This window comes from Stenella coeruleoalba, assembly GCF_951394435.1.
Source record: "Stenella coeruleoalba genome assembly, chromosome: 12".
NCBI lineage: Eukaryota > Metazoa > Chordata > Mammalia > Artiodactyla > Delphinidae > Stenella > Stenella coeruleoalba.
This window is the reverse complement of record NC_137158.1, coordinates 62,376,620-62,399,777: the sequence shown is the minus strand read 5'-3', so window position 1 is coordinate 62,399,777 and position 23,158 is coordinate 62,376,620. Positions and strand designations below refer to the sequence as shown.

The 23,158-nt window shown below is 33.8% G+C and overlaps 1 protein-coding gene across 3 annotated transcripts in view; it reads left to right on the top strand.

The window, feature by feature from the left end:
• HBS1L (HBS1 like translational GTPase) overlaps positions 1-23,158 on the top strand; it is an 82,516-nt gene that overhangs the window by 22,700 nt on the left and 36,658 nt on the right. The window contains exon 5 of one of the 3 annotated variants that reach the window (XM_079939525.1): positions 20,599-20,721. The exons of the other annotated variants lie outside the window; for them this stretch is intronic. Within the exon in view, the coding sequence (XP_079795651.1) occupies positions 20,599-20,721 (123 nt within the window). The remainder of the gene's footprint in view (positions 1-20,598; positions 20,722-23,158) is intronic. 3 annotated transcript variants of the gene reach the window in all.

Genomic DNA, 23,158 nt, shown 5'->3' with positions numbered 1-23,158 from the left:
CTCTAATTTTCTGTTCCCCTATATAAACCCTTTATTTTATAAGACCTTTTATCAACTGGTTTCACTTTGTGTAACCCACTACCCAAATCCACCCAAGAACACCTACCTGAGTTTCCTCTGCTTCTATAGTACTTTGCCCTTCCCCCTCCATTTCTCCACCTGGCAATTAGCTCTTGAGGTTGTAGTTTATATTCACTTTACTCCTAATCCTGAGATAGGGGAACCTTCATATGTACCCATAATTCACTGTATTCCTTTTTATTACCACCCCATATAAAATCATAACCCCCCCATACATATAGTTCGTTTCCTTTGTAACCCTGCTTTATTGTTCCTCACAACCCTTACATCATCTGACATTGCGTGTGTGTACACAGTTTTTATCTGTCTTCCTACTGCTCCCCAGTCTCCCCCCACCCTCCCACGCAATTTCTATGAATGTAGGGTTTTTATGTGTTTATTGCTGTATTCCCAGCTTAGAATACGTCTGGCACATAAATGTCGGAAAGGATTTTTAAAGTAAAAAGTAAGTCCCACTCTTAAATACTGTCCCACATCTTGTTCCCTAGAGGAAGCTGTAAAACCTGAAAAGAAAATTTCTTTTATATTCTTCTAGAAACTATTTGCATGTTACACATATCAAATGTATATATGTCATTACACAAATGGGAAGATATTAAACACTTCAGTGTCTATATCACTTAGCAAAGTATATTGCAGATCTTTCCTTACCAGTGTATAGAGATCAATCTCACTCTTTTTAAAAGCTGTGTAGAATTCCATAATATGTTTGTACATTAAACAGCCCCTGTTGATAAACATTTTAACTTGCTATCACTAAATGATCCCAAAATGAACATCCTATGTTTCTAGAAATTGAATTTCTATGCCAATGAGTATATACTTCAAAATTTTTGATAAATACTGCCTAATTGTTGTTAATAGCGGCTGTGCTAATTTCCTTCCCACAAGTTCACGAGTGTTTTTGTTCAGATTCTCACAGATAGGATTATTACTCTTTTTGGTGTTTTTTTCCTGATAATTGGAAAATATCTTTTTCATTTATTTATATGTCTTTAATGAGTGAGGCTGGCTGCTTTCTCACATATTTAAATCTATTTGTATTTCTCCTCCTTAGAACTACCTATTCCTAATCCTCACCCATTTGTCTGCTAGCTGTCTTTCATAATGACTTATATATGTGTGTGTGTGTATTTAATATATTCAATTTTTATATTTAAATTCTTAGAAAATCCTTTTGTTATATGCATGGCATATACTTTTTCTTACTTTCAGTTTGTCATCTTTTAAATCATTATTTGTAAGACAAATTGTTGACTTTATTATATTCAAATTTACTAATCTTTTATGGGCTTTTGTTTGAAAGTTCTACTTTACTACAAGATAATTTTAAAAAATTATTTCTTATATGTTTGACAGTTTCTCTCTGTTTTTTAATTTATTTTTTTAAACATTTGAGTGTTTAGTCTAGCTGCTATTAGGGGATAAGGTAGAAATAGAGTTTTTCTGCCAACATCTTTTCTTTTTTGATGGCTGGATTTGTCACAGTTACCTTTTGTTGTGTTACACACCCTTTTTCTTTTTTAACCTGCTTAGAAATGCCATCTTTGAAATATGCTAAATTCTTCTCTCTCCATCTGTCTTGTCTGTTTTGGGACTCTGTACTATTCCATTTCTTTGTCTTGTTCTATGCCAGTATCAGCTTTTTAATTACTGTAGCTTTTTATTACTATTAGTTTTTAAATATTTTATAGGCTGTCCTATTTTTTTTCTCCTTTTTCATAGTTTTCTTGAATTACCTTACGTGGCTCTTTTTCCCACATGAGCTTTAGAAACAACTTATCAAATTACTGAAAAAAATCTAGTTCTAATTTTTATTGGGATGTTTAATGTTATCAAAAGATTTTTGGAGAAAAAAATAAACCATTTTCATAGATGTAAAAGGCTTTAGCATTACACTAATAGACAGTAAACATTACATTATTTAAATAGGTTTTCTAGTATTGGTCAACACTGGAACATTCCTAATTGGTCATGGTGGTTTATTCTTTTAATGGGATGGATTTTATTTGAAAATATTTTATTTAAAATTGTTCTATCCATAAAATTAATTTACAGTTGTGTGTGTGTGTGTGTGTGTGTGTGTGTGTGTGTTGTCAGGTTTTGGTTTCTCGTGGTTTTATAGAGAGCTTAGAAAGTTTTCCTGTATCCTATAATAATTTGAAGAGCATTAAAATTATTTGTTTTATGATAGGAATTATCTTTCTCAGTATTCTAAGCTTAGTTTGGGAAGCTTTAGTTTTCTGAGAAAGCTGTCCATTTCATCCAGGTTGACAAATGTATTTGTTTAGCATTGTAACAAACATTGTCTTACTATTATTTTAGATTCTTCTATACTGTGGTTAAATCTCCATTCTTATTTTAAATATTGTTTTCTTTCCTCTACTTTCCCCCTCTGCCTGCTCTTTTTCCTCTTGAGTTTTACCTTGTAATTTAATTTTCTTCCCCAAAGATGGGCTCCTAAATTGGTAATTAGTTCTGCTGTTTTTTTTTGTTGTTTTTTTTTTTATAGTTTTTTTTTTGTTTGTTTGTGTTTTTGCGATACGCAGGCCTCTCACCGTTGCGGCCTCTCCCGTTGCGGAGCACAGGCTCCGGACGCACAGACTCAGCGGCCCTGGCTCACGGGCCCAGCCGCTCCGCGGCATGTGGGATCTTCCCTGACTGGGGTACGAACCCGTGTCCCTTGCATTGGCAAGCGGACTCTCAACAACTGTGCCACCAGGGAAGCCCCAGTTCTGCTGTTTTTAATTCATTAGTTTGTGAGTTTATGACCTAATCTCTTCTGTTTTTAATATTCTACCTTTCTGAGTAGAACATTTAATTTAAATACATTAAAGTTTTTTACCATAAAAATTAATATTAATTTTTGAAATTTCAAACACAGATAATAATATAACAAACACTCATGAACCCACCCACCATTTAGTTTCAACAGAAGGTAACATTTGCCACACATACTTCTGATCTCTCTCTCTGTTCTAAGAAATAAATTGTTAGGTTAGAATCCAAGTTCTACCCTTTCCTTGTTCCTCCCCACTCCCTTGAAGTTGATATGCGTGTTTCTATTTTCTCTTGCTTAACTTTTGTCTCTGTAGTTATTGTTTTTCTTATGAATACTGTGTTTGCTGTAGCATATGGGTTCTTTTAGAGTTACTGTTATTTTCTGGATAATCCACAATTTAATTTTGATTTCCTTTTTAAGCCAAGAACCTAATTATTCTTTTATTTTTTAAAATTTTTATTGGGGTATCACTGTTTTGGAATGTTGTGTTTCTACTGTACAGCGAAGCAGAGTTCCCTGTGCTATACAGCAGGTTCTCATTAGTTATCTATTTTATACATATTAGTGTATATATGTCAATCCCAATCTCCCAATTCATCCCACCACCCCTTCCCCTGCCCCCGCTTTCCCCCCTGGTGTCCATACGTTTGTTCTCTACATCTGTGTCTCTATTTCTGCCTTGCAAACTGGTTCATCTGTACCATTTTTCTAGGTTCCACATATATGTGTTAATATACGACATTTGTTTTTCTCTTTCTGACTTACTTCACTCTGTATGATAGAGTGAAGTAAGTCCATCCACGTCTCTACAAGTGACCCAGTTTCGTTCCTTTTTATGGCTGAGTAATATTCCATTGTATATATGTACCACATCTTTATGCATTCGTCTGTTGATGGACATTTAGGTTGCTTACTGTATTTGCTGTAGCATATGGGTTCTTTTAGAGTTAACTATTATTTTCTGGATAATCCAGAATTTAATTTTGATCTTCTTTTTAAGCCAAGAATCTTTTTTGTTTTTTTAAATCCCAGGTTGTGGTGGGATTTTTGTTTGCTATTTTTGTTATGATTACTGGTTTCATTGTACTGTTATCAGAGAATGTGGTCTGTACCTTTTACTCTTTGAAGTTTATTGAGTTTTTCTTTGTGGTCCAATGTAGTTTTATAATGATTTCATAGACCTCTGTCAAGTATACGAATTCTGTTTTAAGAAACCAAGATGTGATATATTTCTGTTACTTTTCAAATTTTTGTAGAGTTCAGTATTCTTACTTAAATTCTATTTCCTTGATTGGCTATAGGCAGAGAGGTAAGTTAAAATATATTTTATTGCATAAGCATTTCACCCTGTACATTTTGATAGAAGATACCTGATTTTTCCGTGGATTTGAAATTTAATATAAAGTTCCTGGTTTGCTTGTTTTATGCCTTTTGCCTTAAATTCAGTTTGTTTAACATTAATATCATGTTTGCTGCTTTCTCTAAGTTTTATTTGTCCATTCTTTTGCTTTCAGTGTTTTGAGTCACTTGGGTTTAGTCGCGTTTTCTATATTTGTGTGTAATTTGGTTTGTCAGAGACAGATAGTTTTTTCCCATTTATGGCATTGATAGGATAGATGTAGTACCTTCTGTCACTTAAAAAATATGTTGTTGTCTTTTATATTTATGTATTTTAATATATGGTCTGTGTTTGTTTTGACTTTGTATATACCCTTTGATAAACTGGAAATATTGTAGTTTATCTTTTTGTTTGTTTTTTAATTTCTTTTCTTTTGGCTGCGTTGGGTCTTTGTTGCTGCACGCAGGCTTTCTCTAGTTGTGGCGAGTGGAGGCTACTCTTCATTGCTGTGTGCAGGCTTAGTTGCTCCGTGGCATGTGGGATCTTCCTGGACCAGGACTTGAACCAGTGTCCCCTGCATTGGCAGGCAGATTCTTTTTTTTTTTTGCGGTACGCAGGCCTCTCACTGTTGTGGCCTCTCCCATTGTGGAGCACAGGCTCCGGATGCGCAGGCTCAGTGGCCATGGCTCACGGGCCTAGCCGCTCCGCGGTATGTGGGATCTTCCCGGACCGGGGCACGAACCCGTGTCCCCTGCATCAGCAGGTGGACTCTCAACCACTGCGCCACCAGGGAAGCCCCCTGGCAGGCAGATTCTTAACCACTGTACCACCAGGGAAGTCCCTATCTTTATAATGTAATAACATGTTACCATTTAAAAATTTTGCCAACTTTAAACAGTATATATGTGTTGATCTCTCATGAAAGATGAAGAAATTAACACACTTATACTTCACCTCCTCTTTATTTTTCATAATTTTTGTTAATATTTTAAGTTCTTAGGGAAAGTATTTACCTTTACACCTTTTATAATATATTTAAACTTTTATTAACTGAATTAACTTTAAACAGTTCTTTAATGAGTCCTGGCTTTAAAAGTTGAGCTTATCAGAGTTATACTTTTTCATACTTGACCTCTTCTCTCCCTTTATCTCCTAATAGTTTTAGTCATTATATACGTAGTGCCAAGATTTATAGCATTTTCTTAGATTCTGTACTCAAAATTTCCTTAGTTTTAAACCAACCATAGTTATCTTAAAATTGATTGGTTTCTCATGATTAGGCCTCTGTTTATCTCTTGTTCGACTTTGACATCTTTTCCACCTCTCACCTTCCCCTACCCCCAAAATATACATGTTTGAAATATTTCCCAAATCATTGAATGTATGAAAATGATTCTGTGACCTGTATCTGCATTATAAATAATAGTTCCTGGTTCCTCTTTCTTTCCTGGAAGGCTTTGCAGACATTGCTGTATCATTTTCTATTATTATATGTTGCTAGCTAGCCCATTCCACTGCTTCTAGTGTGGGTTTTTTTATTTCTGTAAGTAGTTTTTTTTTTTTTTTTTAATCTGTATTTCTTGTGAGCTCTGCTGGCTTACTTTTCAACTTTTTCTTCTGTTGTTTTTATCATCTTTTCTTTTATCGTGTGTGTGTGTGTGTGTGTGTGTGTGTGTGTGTGTGTGTGTGTGTGGTATGTTTTTTGGGAAAAGTGGGATAGAAACATCTTTACTTTGTCTCTTTAACTGGATATATCTTTCCGGCAGCACTTGATTAGATTAAATGCCCCTGTCAACTGTGAAACTAGATTAATTTGAGAGGCTTGTGAATAATTTCTTTCTGGGTGTGTGCTATGACAGACCTTGTTCCAAAGGTTTAGATGCTTAGGTATAATAATTCTACTGTCCATATCAACATGACTTTAAAATGACATACCATTGAACAGTCTAGGAGAAGTTTCTTTTATTATACTTACTTGGAAAATTTTTCAGTATTTTTAGAATTTTGAATGAGAACTTAATATCTGTATGAAAATTAACCTTTTATCTTATAATAAGTTGGAACTCTTTAATTTCTAACATGATGTATTAAGTGTTTATGTGTCTTCTTAGATAACATTTTAGTTCATTTTATTAACATATATAATATTGAAAGTAACCATTATAGAAAATACAAATAACCTTAGAATGGGTTATCATATAATTTTGTTATACATTCATATGGGTGAACTGCTAAAAGAGTGTATATTTAGGGGGTAAAATCATGGGACAATCTGTTTTCTGTTGGTATTTTCCTTGCCACCTTAAACCTACCAAGGGCAGGGGGATTCATTGCCAAAACTGTAAAACTAAGTAACATAGACTCTTGGGTTTTTTCCCACAAAAAATCCAGCAATTGAGATACACACAGTATTATTGTTTGAAAGGAAAATTCTGGGCAGAAAAATCTTACTATTTATGGTTTAAAATTTTATGATTAGAAGAGAAACTTGGAAGAGAAATAGTTTTCGACAAAATGGATATTACTGTTTGAAATGAGGTTTAACTCTTTTGATTGCTGTTGAGTCTTTTTCTAATGTTGGGTTTACTTTGATTCTTCTAGAAAAATAGTTGATCTAAATAAAAGTAAACATTAAAGAAAAAATAGTTGGTCCACAAATATGGAAAAGGAATCATGCGTAATTTAACATTTTGGGGACTTTCGTGGCTGTCCAGTGGTTAAGACTCTGCGCTTCCACTGCAGGGGGCATGGGTTTGATTCCTGGGGGTTCAATCCCTGGTCACGGAGCTAAGATCTTACATGCTGCGCAGTGTGACCAAAAAAAAAAAAAAAGTTAGCATTTTATATGGTTCTTAAAGTTGATATTTCCATTTGCCTCACAAATAAAGTAGCCAGTAAATGTTTATATTAATCATATCATTAAGGAAATTCATTGTTTAAAAGCGTTGGAGTCTCTGGAGAAATATACTTTAATACTGGACAATTCAGGTACTATTTTTTTTAATTAATTAATTTATTTATTTTTGGCTGCATTGAGTCTTCATTGCTGCGCGCTAGCTTTCTCTAGTTGTGGTGAGCGGGGACTACTCTTAGTTGCGGTGCGCGGGCTTCTCATTGTGGTGGCTTCTCTTGTTGTGGAGCATGGGCTCTGGGCGTGCGGGCTTCAGGAGTTGTGACATGCGGGCTCAGGAGTTGTGGCATGGGGGCTCCAGAATGCAGGCTCAGTAGAAAAGGAATAGTAGAAGAGCCTGTGGTGCGTGGGCTTCTCATTGTGGTGGCTTCTCTTGTTGTGGAGCACGGGCTTACTCCGCGGTGTGGGTGACCTTCCCGGACCAGGGCTCGAACCCGTGTGCCTTGCATTGGCAGGCAGATTCTTAATCACTGCACCACCAGGGAAGTCCTCAGGTACTATTTTTGCTAAGATTTGTCTTGAGTAGCATTGGTTTGCTCATACTGTTGAGAAACCTATTATGCATCATTTTCCTTTCCCTTTGAATTTCATCATTTTTCCTTCAAACAAAGTTTTTTCATTTACAAAAAATAAAGCCTAATTTTACATAATGAGGATATAGTTATTTGCTAGCATTGTTTTGCTAGTTTTGTAGTATTAATAGTCTATTAAACAAACGTCATACAGTTTATCTGCATAGTACTATTTGAATATCTGTAAAGTATTATTTGTGACTATACTCAGATGATGATTATCATATTCTTGCATCTCAATGGCAGATTGTTCCCTAGAGAAGGTACAAGAAATTAAAGATAAAGCAGAGTTGTAAACACTTGGAACAAGGTCATTTTTTTTTTAACTTGGTTATTGTGCTGTATTTGTCTCTTTCTTCAACATTACCTGAGTAACTAAATAGGAGTGCTAGTGATGTTAGATCTTTAAGAAGAGATGTAACCTCTTTTTTCTCCCTTCTCCGGTCAAATATATTATGAGATTTTTATCCTTATCCTGGAAATAAAGACTATGATTAATTTGAAAAGTCGGCGTTACAAAGAAAAATTATTACTATAGGATGTTATGAACACTTCTGAATCTATTATGTATGAACTTTTCAGTAATGTACTTAAAATATATTATTTTGCTTTAATTCTTTTTTATATAGAGCTATATTTAACTACAGTTTTTCCGATGTCCCCTTTTAAATATATTTTTTCCTTGAAAAATATTTTCATTAATTTTTCTGTCACTGAGTAATTTTATTAAAGCAGTTAGAAGAATTTTATACTTGTACAGAAAACTTTAGAATTGGCTTTCTGCTTTAAAATTCTGTGGGCTTTTGAAAGGAAGTGGTTTACTTCAGTGAAAAAAAGTAGTTCAGAATGTTCTCAGATATGTCTTAAGATTCTCTTTGTGTATACACCTACACTGGAAAAACTGAAGCATTAATTGCTTAATTTAAAAATAATTTGCTTTAGACTCTCAAAACAGCTTATCTTCTTCGAATAGCTAGTACCATATAAGAATTGCATGAATGTTAAATGCAGTTTTCTTTTAATCCTAATTACCTTGCTTTTTTTTAAACCATAGAAATTATAATCAGATTACTTATATTTGTATATACTTTCTTGTTTCATTCCCAGGCAATTATATATACTTTTTAATATTTTTTGAGTGCTTGGCATGTGCTAAAGAATTGCTAAGTATTCAATAAGGGATTAGGATTAGAATGGGAGCCGATAAATACAATTCAGTTTAGCCAACATTTACTGCACGTTCGCTTTTTATCAGAAAAATGTGGTAGCCATTGAGGACATAGATTTAAGCCCCAGACTCTTTCTTAGAACTTTATAGTAGCCCCTCAGGGGCTAAGTCTGGTTTAATAGAAGCACCAAATATAGGCAGGATCCCTCTGAACAAGTTGCCTGTTGCTTTTTATTGGCTATGTGTAAAAGTATTCTGTTTTGGGAGCTGCTACTTCTCAAGGGAAGATAGGGAAGTGAATTAATACATTGAATGTAAACTTTGTGTCGGGCTTTGTGTATATTTTATTTGATTATTATGGGAATCTGTGAGGTAGGTGGAAGAAACTGAGGCTTATATGAAATAGTTTGTTATTTCACACAGCTATTAGAGGCACATTGTAACTCAAACTGAGTTCTTTTGAACTTGAACACCCCTTTAAAATTTTTTTTAATTTTAATTTTTTTAATTGAAGTATAGTTGCTTTACAATATTGTGTTAGTTCATTACCCTTTTCATTGTTATATATTACTTGCAACAAGTTTTTATACTATAATTACTCAATCTTATTTTGTATTTGTTGGTAAGTATCTTACGGATAAAATTAAATCCCTTGTTAGGGAAACCAGTTTTATCATTAGTGAGGTACTTAAAAATTACTTTCAACTGTTTTTTTCTGCTGGTATTACTTACAGACTTTGGCATTCCTATAAGAGAATTGATGTCAATTTCTAAATCCTTGCAAATTAGTGGTCCTAAGAAATGAAGTCCTTTTCTAGTTCATTTAATCTTAAATCACTATGTTGTCTTCTATTCCTTACTTAAGCAACAATTCTGTTTGATTTAAAATTCTGAAGAATTTAATTTTTTAATAGTTGCTAGCTTGGTGCCATCTTTAAGCACATGCTTAAATAATAAATAACAGTGTTTATTGAGTAAAGCTAGAAAGTCCAAATGAGCCAATGGATACCTAATCCCATTATTCAGAATTCAGAACTGTTAGCATTCTGATGCATTTAAGCAATAATAGTAGGCACTATTAATGAACACTTACTACACACCAAATATTGTACTAAACTCTTTATATCTGCTATTTTATTTAATATTAACAATAATCACATAGGGATTTTTATTTTTTATTCTCATGTCACCAGGAGGCTCTGAGGCTGAAAAATGGCTAAACACCTTGCCCAAGGCCACAAAACTAGTAAATGGTGGAGCCAACATTCAGAATAAGATGCTTCTGAAGTTCTATCTTTTATAATTTGTGTATGTGTTTCTACGTATAGGGAATATTAGTTTTTTTTTTTTAATGGAACCACTCCACTTTTTAACCCATTAACTTAATCATATGCTGCAGACTTAAAAATTTTTTTTAACTTTGTTAAATTTTATTTTTAATTGTGGTAAAATACAGAAAGCATAAAATTTACCGGGTTAGCCATTTTTAAGCCTATAGTTCAGTAGTGTTAAGTATGTTCACATTGTTATGCAACCAATCTCCAGAACTTTTTCATCTTGTAAAACTGAAACTCAATACTCATTCAACAGCTATCCATTTCCCCCTTTCTTAGTCCCTAGCAACCACTCACAGACTTTTTTGGTATGCCAATAATTTAGGCTTCATAGTATTGTTATTTTATCTACCAAATACCTATTATAGGAACTTAAGTTTTTCAATGTATTTTTACCAAAAATGCTTCAGTAAACATTTTTGTACTTTTTGTGCATTTTTTTCAATTATTTTATAAAAGATTTTTCTAGAGTAGTATTGCTGGATAAAAAGGTACAGGCATTTTTAATGCTTTTAGTACACATTGTGAAGTTACCTTTGGGAAGACTTACTAATTTACTTCTTGTATTTAACTGTGAATCATAATAGCATTGATAGCATTAGTTTATAAAGGACAATTATATTCCATGAAAGGATTTTATATTCATATTGATGTTTTCATTCATTAACAGAGTAGGTAAGAGTCAGAGATCGATTATGCCTTTTGGGTGGGGGAGCTTGTTGTGATGACAGTCACCTTTGTGTCCCTGAAAATTGTATCCATGGTGCATTGTGCATGCTGTTATAGGTTGGCAGTGTTAAAATACCATTTATTCATGAGAAAGCAGTACCTAACTGACAAGTTTCTGTAAGTAAAATAACTCATGTAATGCAATTGGCACAGTGTCTGGCACATAGAGAATGCTCAACAAGTGATAGCTGAACTTAGTTCAAAGAAATAAAGTGTTCTTTTACTACCATCTAAGGAACAAGTGCTATAAAAAGTGACTATATTAAAGTTGAATGCATTGAGGGGCTTATATTACTTCCACTCACTTTTCTTTTTTTTAAGTCATTCATGATGTTTTGATGTAAGCTCTTTTGAGGGGATTACCTATCTCCTCAGCCATTTTTAACAGCTTGATATAGATTCTTCCATGTATTTCTTTATTTTCATCTAATATATAAAAATAGACACATATACATAGAGGGATTTTTTATTACTATTGTAAAAAAATGATGTACTATAATTTTCATTTTCCTTATAATACACTGTCAACTGGAGTATTTTCCAATGTATTCTTTTTGGTAATTACGTAATATTCCGTGGTATGGCTGTGCTACAATTTATTCAAGATTTCCCATATTGAAGGATATTCATTTTATTTCCAATTTTTGCTTCTATGAACTATTCTGTTTACAGAACATCTGTGTACATATCCTTAAAAACTAGGGCTTTTGATTCTATCAGATAGATCCCCTGTGGTGGGATTGCTATTTTAAAGGTATACTGTTTGCTTTAAATAGATATGGCCTTTGCTTTATGAGAGGTGTTATGTTTCATTTTGGACAGTCTGACAGGTAACAAGTTAATGTCTCATTGCTGATTTAATTTTCATTTCCATGACCATTAACGAAGTTGAGTATATTTTCATATATTCACTTGCAATTTGAATTTGTGAATTGCTAGTTATATCCTTTGCCCATTTTTTAATTGGGTTGTCTTTTTCTTATTAATTGAAGTCTTGGTATTATAGATATTAATCTTTTATTAGTATATGCATTGTAAATAATTTTCCCGATCTTTTCATTTTCTTTATTTATGGTATCTTTCCAGAAAAATTTAAAAATTGGATGCCATTATATCTGTCTTTTTTAACTTACCAGGTTGCAGTCTTGGATTAAAAAAAACCCCAAAAAACCTTAACCTCTAGGTTATAAATATTCTCAGTTTTCTTTTGAGAGAACTATTATGTGAGTTTTTTACATTTAAGACATTTAATTCCTCTAAAATTTATTTCTGTGTAAAGTGTAAAAAGTGGTCGAACTTTATTTTCTTTCAGAGTTTCATTAGAATTTAAAAGATGCATCAACTTTATGCTCTGACTAGTGGCATGTGGTATAGTAGAAAAGGATGATAGCTCTCAGATTATAGTTTGTAATCTAGCTCTTTCATTTGCTATCTGTAAACTTACTGGATTTCTCTGAGACTTGGTTTTTTTCTTTAAAATGGCAAAAATATTATCTATCTCAAAGTATTATGATTTATCCTTAACCCAGCTTGTACCATATAGTAGTATCTTAAAACAATATTAGTTTCCCTTTCCTTCCCTTTATTAATTGCTTTAAAGTTCATTACATTTGTTATTATGGAGTTATTTCTGGATATTGGATAATATTGGATATTACTAAGTTTTCTTAAGTTATTTAGGAATGACTCTTTGCCCCAATTATGAATTCAAGATGAAGTGTGGAGATGGTTGTGACCTACCGTATATCTTTTTTTTAATTCTTTTTCTTTAAAATTGAAGTCTAGTTGATTTACAATGTGTTGGTTTCAGATGTATGGCAAAGAGATTCAGTTATATGTATCTATTCCTTTTCAGATTTTTTCCCTTATAGATTATTATAAGATATTGAGTATAGTTCCCTGTACTATACAGTAAGTCCTTGTTGGTTATCTATTTTATATATAGTAGTATCTGTTTTATATATAGTAGTGTGTATATGTTAATCCCAGACTCTTAATTTATCCCTCCCCCTTCCCATTTTGTGTATATCTTTTTAAAACTTAAATTGTTTAGGATTATTCAAATACAGCAGCCTCTCCCTTTTTACAGTCATGTTCTTGAAAATCTCAAAGATAGAATTTAGGAAAGAAATTGAAGACAAAGTTGAAATAAGGATTAAATTGGATCTGTATAGGCCCATGTATGTGTGCACATGTGTGTATTTTACAGTCACTAAAATAAAATGGTGTAAATGACACCTAAATAATGAGAATATTAATGAAAATTCATGTCTTTAATTTGACTATTAATGCCAGTTTAATTATCATTTATCATCTCTCGCTAGTTGGACTCCTTTCTTGAAATTTTCAGCAAGGTTCTTATTAACTCTTTTCCTTATTTCAGCTCATATGCATACTATGAGCCTTTTATTTCTACTGTGCCTTTTCCTCTACCTAAATGTTCAGTGTTTCTCTGATTTTATGACTAGAAGTTGTCGGTTCTCACTGCTAGTTTCCACAGTGATTTGGAAGAGCACAGCTGCTTGTGTAGACTGGATTTACATTCTAGTGGAACCACCTATCTGTTAGCTGTGTGCCCTTAGCAAATTACTTAACATCCTGTGTCACAGTTTTCTCATTTGCAAAATTAGGATAAAAATAATTCTTATTTTTTAGGGTAGTTTTGATGTTAAATGAAGTCTTAAATGAAGCCATTATAGAATTTCTTGGCAGACAGTAGGAGCTCATTATATTTAGATTATTCTGTGTTGTTGAGGAGGCATTTCTCAAATATACATTCTTAGCTTTGCCCTTAATAACATCATGCCGAAGCTTAAGACATGAAGGATTAACAGGACTTGTTAGGGAGATGCTTAAGGGTAGATAATTCCAGTGATGGTGATATAGATTAGAGCTCTCAGGGAGAGTTTAGAATAAGTTAAAACAGAAGGCCTAGGGAAGAATGGTGAGGAACACTGCTACATTTGTCTAGTTTTTTGAAAAAGGGTTTTGGTATATACAGTTTCATTCTGTAAAATAAAACGCTTTGTTTTATAGGCTGTCCTATTTCTGGTCTAACAAAATTTTTATTACAGCAATATTTAAAAATGAAATATAAATGGCTTTTTTAAAGGAAAATTATTAGTAACATAGTATTGCCTTTATTTCTTAACTCTTGAAGTAGCAAGAACTCTTATTGGTCCTAATATAATTTAAATTAATTACATGGATTATAAAATTTTGTGGATACTACTTCAAGGCATATAATCCAGCCCAATATAAGGTTGAAATCTATTCATCAAAAGTTTCTTTTAATTTTTAAGATTGCCGGCTCAATGATATTTATAGAAAATTGAAATCTGATCCCAGTGAATATTTTTTTAGGATACAACATTTTTGTCTTCTGTGTCATAGGAGATGGATACTGCATAATGGATTTGATGAGGCAGTTTATGCCATATGAAGGTTGTTTTAAAATGAAAACATAATTCATACTAAAGAAATCACAGTGTGGTTGTAATATTGAAGGAAGTGGTTTATTCTTTGTAGCCTAGTTGGTGTGCTTTCTGAATGTACATCTGGTAACTAGAATTTAAACGTGTAGTCAGATTCAGTGAAATGATTTTCTATTTGAAATAGTTTTTCATTGAAAATTTAACACTCATTTCTTTGAAATTTTGAAAATCTTTATTTTTGTGGGTATGCCCATATTGAAACATTTATAGGAACTATAATGATTGATGGCAAAAATTGTATTTACCTGGAAAACCTCAGTTTAAAAAAAAAGAACCTTAAATGTTTTTTAAACTCAGGGTGTTTTGATCTGAATGATTTTAAGTTGTAAACTTGTCTTCTATCTTAACCATATAAATACAAAAAGAATTTCTTCCTTTTGAAGTCTTTCAAATCACCTATTAACTTACTATTTTCCTAAATATCAAAGTAATATATTTTTAATGTAGAAAAAGGGGAAAAATCACTCATGATTTGCTTTCTTTTTTTGTCATTTATTTATTTATTTATTTGCTGCGTTGGGTCTTCGATGCTGCGTGTGGGCTTTCTCTAGTTGTGGTGAGCGGGGGCTACTTTTCATCATGGTGCGTGGGCTTCTCACTGCGGTGGCTTCTCTTGTTGTAGAGCACAGGCTCTAGGCGCACAGACTTAAGTAGTTGTGGCACACGGGCTCAGTAGTTGTGGCTTGCAGGCTCTAGAGCACAGGCTTAGTAGTTGTGGTGCACAGGCTTAGTTGCTTCGCGGCATGTGAGATCTTCCCAGACGAGGGCTCGAACCCATGTTCCCTGCATTGGCAGGTGGATTCTTAACCACTGCACCACCAGGAAAGTCCCACTCATGATTTTCTTACCCAAAGACAAAAATCTTGTGTTTTGCCACATTTCCTTTTAGTTTTTTTCCTATGCATTTTTATTTTTTATGTTATTAAGGTTTGTACATACAGTTATACATACAATTTTGTATCCTGTGTTTTCCCTTTTTTCATTTTCTAACTGCAGCACACATTTTTAAACGTGGAGTCAATTTTTACGTCCCAGTTTGATCCACAGACTACTTTAAAAATATTGATTAAAAAATTATAAAGGGCATTTTAAATTTAAACAAAAACTACTTTATAGGTCCTATTCAAATTTGAAATTACTTAATGCCATCAGGTAAACAAGCTTATTTTTTAAAATGTCCCTTGTAATCCTCTCATGTTTAGTTATGGATTTTATGTGAAACAAACCAAAAAACAAACCTTGGTTGTTTTTTTTTTTTTTTTTTTTTTAACATCTTTATTGGGGTATAACCCTTGGTTGTTTTTAATTGGATTTAAGAATGTTATTTCCTAGAGAACAGTTTTAATTAACTAATACCCTATTTGATGTGGCTAATAGTATTAAAATGTTCAAACATTTTACAGCTGATGTCATTTAGAGATTTAATGATATATATTGTGGGGGAGAGATTCTCACTGAATAGGCTAAGTAGTTATTTTTTAAAACTAGGAGTATGAGGGCAGGAACCTTAAAAGGTCATTTGAACTAGTTTCCTGACTTGAGACAGATCTTCAAACATCTTTTTAGTTATGAACCTCAGACCAGGCAACAAGATATAATTTGCAAAGAATGTTAAACTGGACAAATTGTTTAACTTACATGAACCTCACTTCTTCATCTATAAAATTAGTTTTATACCAGATAAGTCATTCTCAATAATTTTTTCTGTCCCAGGACACCTGAGATATACCACTTTCTTGTCAGCATCAGATCTGTCAGTGACAATGATTTTCAGAGGGGGCGGGGGCAAGGCTGTGCTTGTTTTCTTGATCTACCTTCTCCTCCCAAGCTGAGAATCCCTGGCTCAGAGAATATATTACTTTTTTCCATATATCAGATTATGTAATCTTAGTAAATATTTGAGTGTCTAGTATGTACTAGGCCACTGGACTGGATCTTGTGGAAAAAGTTTTAAAAATACACTTGGAACTCAGAGGTTAGTTGGAGAGGTAAGGCACATACTTATATTGATATTTTACAATACAGATGAAAACAATATATGCTCCATCAAAATATACAATAAAGGTTTTTTATTTCAAGTCACATCATTTTGGTCTGGAATTATCATTTTCAAGAATTTGGGGGGCTTCTTTGGTGGCGCAGTGGTTGAGAGTCCGCCTGCCGATGCAGGGGACACGGGTTTGTGCCCCGGTCCGGGAAGATCCCACATGCTGCGGAGTGGCTGGGCCCGTGAGCCATGGCCGCTGAGCCTGCGCATCCGGAGCCTGTGCTCTGCAATGGGAGAGGCCACAGCAGTGAGAGGCCCGTGTACCGCAAAAAAATAAATAAATAAAAGAATTTGGGATTATCACGTGTGACCTAAAATTGATAGTATTATGCTATAACGTATGCTTTAGACCCTAAATGTCATGTTTCCCACCTAAAATGAGCATAAGCAAAAGGTGAAGAAGATAGTATCTAGATGTTTGTTATTAGAGGAAGACTAGCCTACCCTTGTAATTTCCCACTGGAAATTAAAATTGTACTAAATAGAAACTTCTTTGTTATGCTGAGAATGATTTAACTGCTAGGCTGTAACTGTATTAGGAGATTTTGAAATGCAAACGTTAAATGAAGTCAGCATTACTGATTTGAACATTATTATCAGAAGTATCTGAGTAGATACTAAAAATCAGAAAATCATGATTTGAACAGAGCATTAACATTTTATAGAGGCACTTGATTGAGCAAGTTTAGTATACTTTTAACTTCAAAATAAACCTGGTTTGGTTATCTTGGGAAATCCCCTTCCATGAGGACCTGAGGAAATGCAACCAGAAACATGGTAGAACGGAGAGGGTGCCTTGGAAACAGCCTGGAGAAAAAGACTCCATTTACCAGGCACGTGATCTTTAGAAATCTACTTAAATTTTCTTCTGTAAAATGGTGGACTGCACCAAATGACCTTTAATAATACAACCTGCAAATTTGCACGATTGCATGAACCTCAATTCCATGTAGGGACTGTACAAGGAATGTGAACGCTTATTTTCTGCCTGGCTCTGTTAGCCAGCATTCCTTCATTGGACATTTGCTACCTTCTCACCTTTCATTTTCTGTACGTTATTTCATCCATTTCCAGGTCTCAAGTTACTTCTTGTGTTTTAATGGTGCTCTCATTTCTTCTGTTCTGCAGACTCAATTATCCAGGTTTCTATCCAATTTCTATTTGTCTTGAAAGAATCTCAGATCCAATGTGTTCTATATTCATATCTAATTTAGAGCCCTAGGGATTTAGATCTCTGTTTTTTTGCCTCCCTAACATTTAATTCATCACCATATTCTGTTACTATATTGTCTCTCATGCTTGCCCCTCTTACTTATTTCCTATGCTCTAGTGCTTGCTCAGCTGTAGTCATAGCACTTGTGGTCTCATGCAAAATTCTCTTAATTTCTTTGTTTATATTTTCTTTCAGTCTTGTCATTCTACATGTCCATCACATCTAGAATGAAAGCTACCTGATAACAGAGAGTATTAGTCATCTTGTGTCCCCCATGACAAGTAAATGTTATAATTTAACTTGAAAAACTCTAAAGACCCGAGATAGTGTCTAAGCAGTGTTTAAAAAACCACAAAATATTGGTGGCAATCTCCATCTATTTAGGACGAAGCAGTTCCTCTATGGACTGCTCTAATTTTGCACTTGAATAAAAGACTATCGAAGAGAAGCAATATCCTGACCAGCAGACTTCTTTAGCTCTCTGGAATGTATTCTCTATTGGGTAATGACATAGGCATCCACTTTTCCTTGCTAGAAAATTTGGGAACTGTTCTTTCTCTCACTTTCCTACATACATTCCGGCAGCAAACGTTCCTAATTTTACCTTGTAGTATCTTTTAAATAACCCTTTCTCCATCGCCATCGTTCTTATCTTACGTCAGTTCATAGAATTCCTTACGCATATCAGTACAACAATTTTCTATGTGCTTTCTCTCAGTCTTGTCTCCACAATTCATTTTAAAGCACAATATGGTATGTCATACCAATGCTTAAATTCTTTTAGTGACTCTTATGTTTCAAAATCAAGTTAAGTACCTACATGTTATATGTGGCCCTAAATGAGTTGCCAGTTTTTCTGTCCTTAAGTCTCACACAATTAATCTCTTTCCCTATATCCCAGCCATGCCGATCTACTGTCAGTTGTATGCATTGTGTCACATTCCCTGAGCCCCTGTTCCTTATTTTTCCCTCCAAGATTCATTAGGAATCTTTTGAAGGAAACCTTGCCTAATTCTTCCAGTATGGTGGGTTAGTACCTTTCCTATGCACTGTCACTGTACCTGCATTATATCAGTTCATACTGTAATAATGTTTGTGTGGTATCTCTATTAGACTTAAGGTTTCTTGAGGATAGGAATCATGTCTTATTCTTTGATCTCTCTATTCCAATACCTAGCACAGTGTCATACAGCTGACAATTTCCCTCCCCACCATGAATTAATATGTGATTGTCAGAGAGTAATTTGTGTCTATAGATTCAATGTGGTGTGAATCATTCAGTACTTAATATATGCCAGGCATTACTCTAAACACTTAACATGTGTTAACTCATTAAATTCTCTTAACATACCTATTAGGTAGGTTCTAATATTGTTACCATTTTACAGATGAGGAAACTAGGCACTGAGGGAAGTGAAGTGACTTACTTGAAGTCACATAACTAAAGTGGCAGGGCCTGTATTCAACCCAGGCTATGTGGCAGCAGAGTCTATGTCTTACCTACTTTACCAGACTCTCAAGTGAGAGTTGAATTGGAGGATTTTGACATGGAGTGGTTATTGGGTGTATAATATGTATTTAATTCTTTTGTTAATAACTATTTAGAGCAGTATTCAACTGGAGGTGATTTTGCCCCACAAAGGACATTTGGCTCTGTCTGTAGACATTTTGGGGATGCTGTTAAGCATCCTGCAATACCTGGGACACCCCTGTGCCTCCATCAGAGAAATATCCTGCCCAAAATGTCAGTAGTCCTGAGGTTGAGAAATCCTGCTTTAGAAAATCTGAGAAGAGCAGGATAGATTTGACCATGTTTTTTTTTCCCCGTAAGAGATGACATGTTCAAAGACGTCACATTTATAATTCCCTTTAGTTTTCACCTTCATTCCTTTAGGAATTTATTAGAGCATTGAAAGAGCTATTAGGAAATTATTTTGTTTATTCAATTCAGCATTCAACAGACATGTATAAATGATGTGCCATGTATCACATACTTTGGTTGCGGAAATAGAAAAATCCAAAAGATTCAGTCCTTGCTGTCAAGAAGCCTCAGAGCCTAACAAGGGGTTACTTAACACAAAAGACAAAACTGTTTAGAGCATTACTTTCAGCCTTACTAGAGCATTCTGAATATAAAGTTGTCATTGAATTATTGATTGGATGAACTTTGTACCTTTGTTTCAAAACATGAAATAAGAAAAAATCAAGAGCATCTCTGAAGAATAGTATAGAAATAAGTTTTTAGTGTTTTGAAATGTTTTAATATATATGCTTCTCACTTAAAGGTTTTTAATTATAAAAATTATACATAGTCATTGTAACATAGAAGTATGTAAATTTTGATATGAAAAGTCACTTCCTCTCTTTCCTAGTATCACTCTCTAGAAGTAATAACTTTTTTTTTAAACTTTTTATTTTATATTGGAGTAAAGCTGATTAACAATGTTGTTATAGTTTCAGGTGCACAGCAAAGAGACTCAGCAATACATATACATGTATCCATTCTCCCCCAAACTCCCCTCCCATCCAGGCTGCCACATAACATTCAGCAGAGTTCCCTGTGCTATACAGTAGGTCCTTGTTGGTTATCCATTTTAAATATAGCAGTGTGTACATGTCAGTCCCAAACTCCCTAACTATCCCTTCTCCCCACCCTTCCCCGCTGGTAAGCATAAGTTTGTTCTCTAAGTCTGTGAGTCTCTGTTTCTGTTCTGTAAATAAGTTCATTTGTATCATTTCTTTTTAGATTCTTCATATAAGGGATTCATACGATATTTCTCTTTCTCTCTCTGTAGAGGTAATCTCTTTTAAAAGTTCACTTATATTCTTGTAGACTTTTTAATGCCAATAACATAATAATATAGCATCTTTGCTGTATAATATTGCAATTGCTTTTCCCATTTAATGTGTTATTGTTTTCTTTTCAAGCATGTAGGTTTACTATTTTATCTGAAGCAAATTATTTCATTGTTTGGATACATCATAATTTGTTTAACGATTCCCTTATTGAGGTACATCTACAGTTTTTTCACCATTACAGACAGCATCACGGTAAACAATGTTGTTCATATATTGTTGCACAGTAGCGTTAGTATTTCTGTAGAATGCATTCCCAGAAATATAGTGTATATAGTAAAGTTTTTTATTTTATCAAATTTTCTCCCTGCCAAAGGTTGTACCAGGCTGTACTCTTGCCAACGGTGTCAGATAGTGCTCTTTTCCCCATTTCCCTTTGCAACGCTGGATGCTAATAAAAAAAAGTAGAAATGCTTTTACTTATTCCTCTGTGCCGTTTTTCCGTTTGTCCCCCCCTTCCACCATCTCCTCTTTTCAGTCCTCCCCTTGCTCCTCCTGCTTATCCGTCCCCACCCCGCCCACCCCCGTTTCCTCTGCCACACCTTTCTTTGACTTGTGTATTTTGAACTGGTCTATTTATTGGTTTGTAGGAGCTCTTTATACACACACACACACACACACACACACACACACACACACACACACACACATATATTAACCCCTTGTATGTATTTCCTCACATACTTTTATGTTTGCTTGTGGTATCTTTAATCAGGGAAAATTTTTAAAAATTTTATGTAAAATTTGTCAGTCTTCCTTATTTGAAAATCAAATATATTTTTATATTATTCTTCATATCTTTAATCAACAAGGAATTTATGTATGAAACACCATAAACGTATGATAGAGTCTTTTTCTCAAATGGATAGCCAGTATTCCCAATACAATATTGAATATAACCCATTCTCTTCCCACTGATTTGAAACATCTCTTTGCATATGTTGAATTCCTACTTAAAACTGTGTAACCTATATATTCCTATAAGAAGATTCAGTTCTTATTTTTATGTATAGCAAACATAAATATATTACTATTAATTGGTTCATTTACAGATGCTCTATTCTAATTCATCAAGCTATTTTTGTGCCATTACCACATTTTAACTTACTTCAGCTTTATGATATTTGATATCTTGGTAGTTCTAGTCCCCTATCATTATCCTTAACTTAAAAATTTTATTGGTCATTCTCTCACATTTACTTTTCCAGATGAACATCAGCTTAGCATGTTCTTCTCTTTTTTTGTATGTACTCTTGAAACTTAACTTGTATGACACTTAAGCGAATTAAAAAAAACCACTGGGTTCAAGCCAAGGTGAGGTATACTTTTTGTGTTACTGCTTATCTGTGAATAGGTGCATATTTATTCTAGCACTTTTTGTTCCTATAAATGCCTAAAATCATTTAAAAAATAAAGGCGGTTAATGGGTGCAACAACATCCAGTCAAACTAAAGATACTTACAGTAAATATGTATTGACCACAAACTTCAGTAATTATTTTTGATTTATGAGTTTTCTGGCAAGGATATTCTGTGAACAATGATGAGATAATTCCATAGAATAAGGTCTTTTTTGTTGTTGTTGAGAATATTTTAAAATAGTTGGTGTGCTTTTACAAGTATAATATTTATTACAAAATCTTTGTCAGGTAGATGGTATTGGTGGTGATACCCTTATTTTGCACATGGGATAAACTCAGTCTCTGGAGTATTTGATGACTAGGTCAAGGCTCAAGGTCGTGAATGTTTTGGTGGCAGAGCCTTAGATTTCCAGCCATGCTGACTAGAACTGATTACTGCAGGGTGGAAGATACCCGTAGAGTTTAAAGCACCCTAGGACTGAAGAGTGGGGGATGCCTCATTAATGGCTACGGAGAAGTTAGGGAATTATAGACTGATGAGACATGGCAGCATCTTTTATGAAGAAATCATTATTACATATAAGTTTCTATGGTTTTTCTCTTACCTCTTCTTAATTTAGCCTCTCCCATTTCTAAATAGTCTCAATTATTATCTTCCCTAATTTAGAATATTTAATATTGTTTTACTTTCTACTTATTGAATGAGAAAATAGTCCTTGAAAATAAATCTATAAAAGATCTTTTTTGTTTTAAAGAGTTCTTTCCTTCAAAGCTTCAGTTATATAGTCTTTAAAAATTTATTGATCACTGCCCAGTCTTTTTCAGAATATTTGCCCCATTAACCCTTACAAATGACTTTTCCATGTTATTTTCTCCTCCTTTTTGTTTATTTTTCAGGGTCAGATCAAATCTCATTTCATTTGTTAAGTTGTTCCTAATTACTCAGGTGCATACATAGAATACTCCTGCTTATTCTTTCTACACCTTAATCTCCACAGTGTTTATAATTGTCTCAGAATAGTGTATAAACTCTTTGAGGGACTTCCCAGGCGGTCCAGTGGTTAAGACTTCACCTTCCAATGTAGGGGGTGCGGGTTCGATCCCTGGTCAGGGAGCTAAGATCCCACATGCCTCGGGGCCAAAAAAACAAAACATAAAACAGAAGCAATATTGTAACAAATTCAATAAAGATTTTAAAAAAAAAATGGTCCACATCAAAGAAAAAAATATGATTCATACCTTTTTTTTTAATCCAGCTCTGTCACTGCCCAA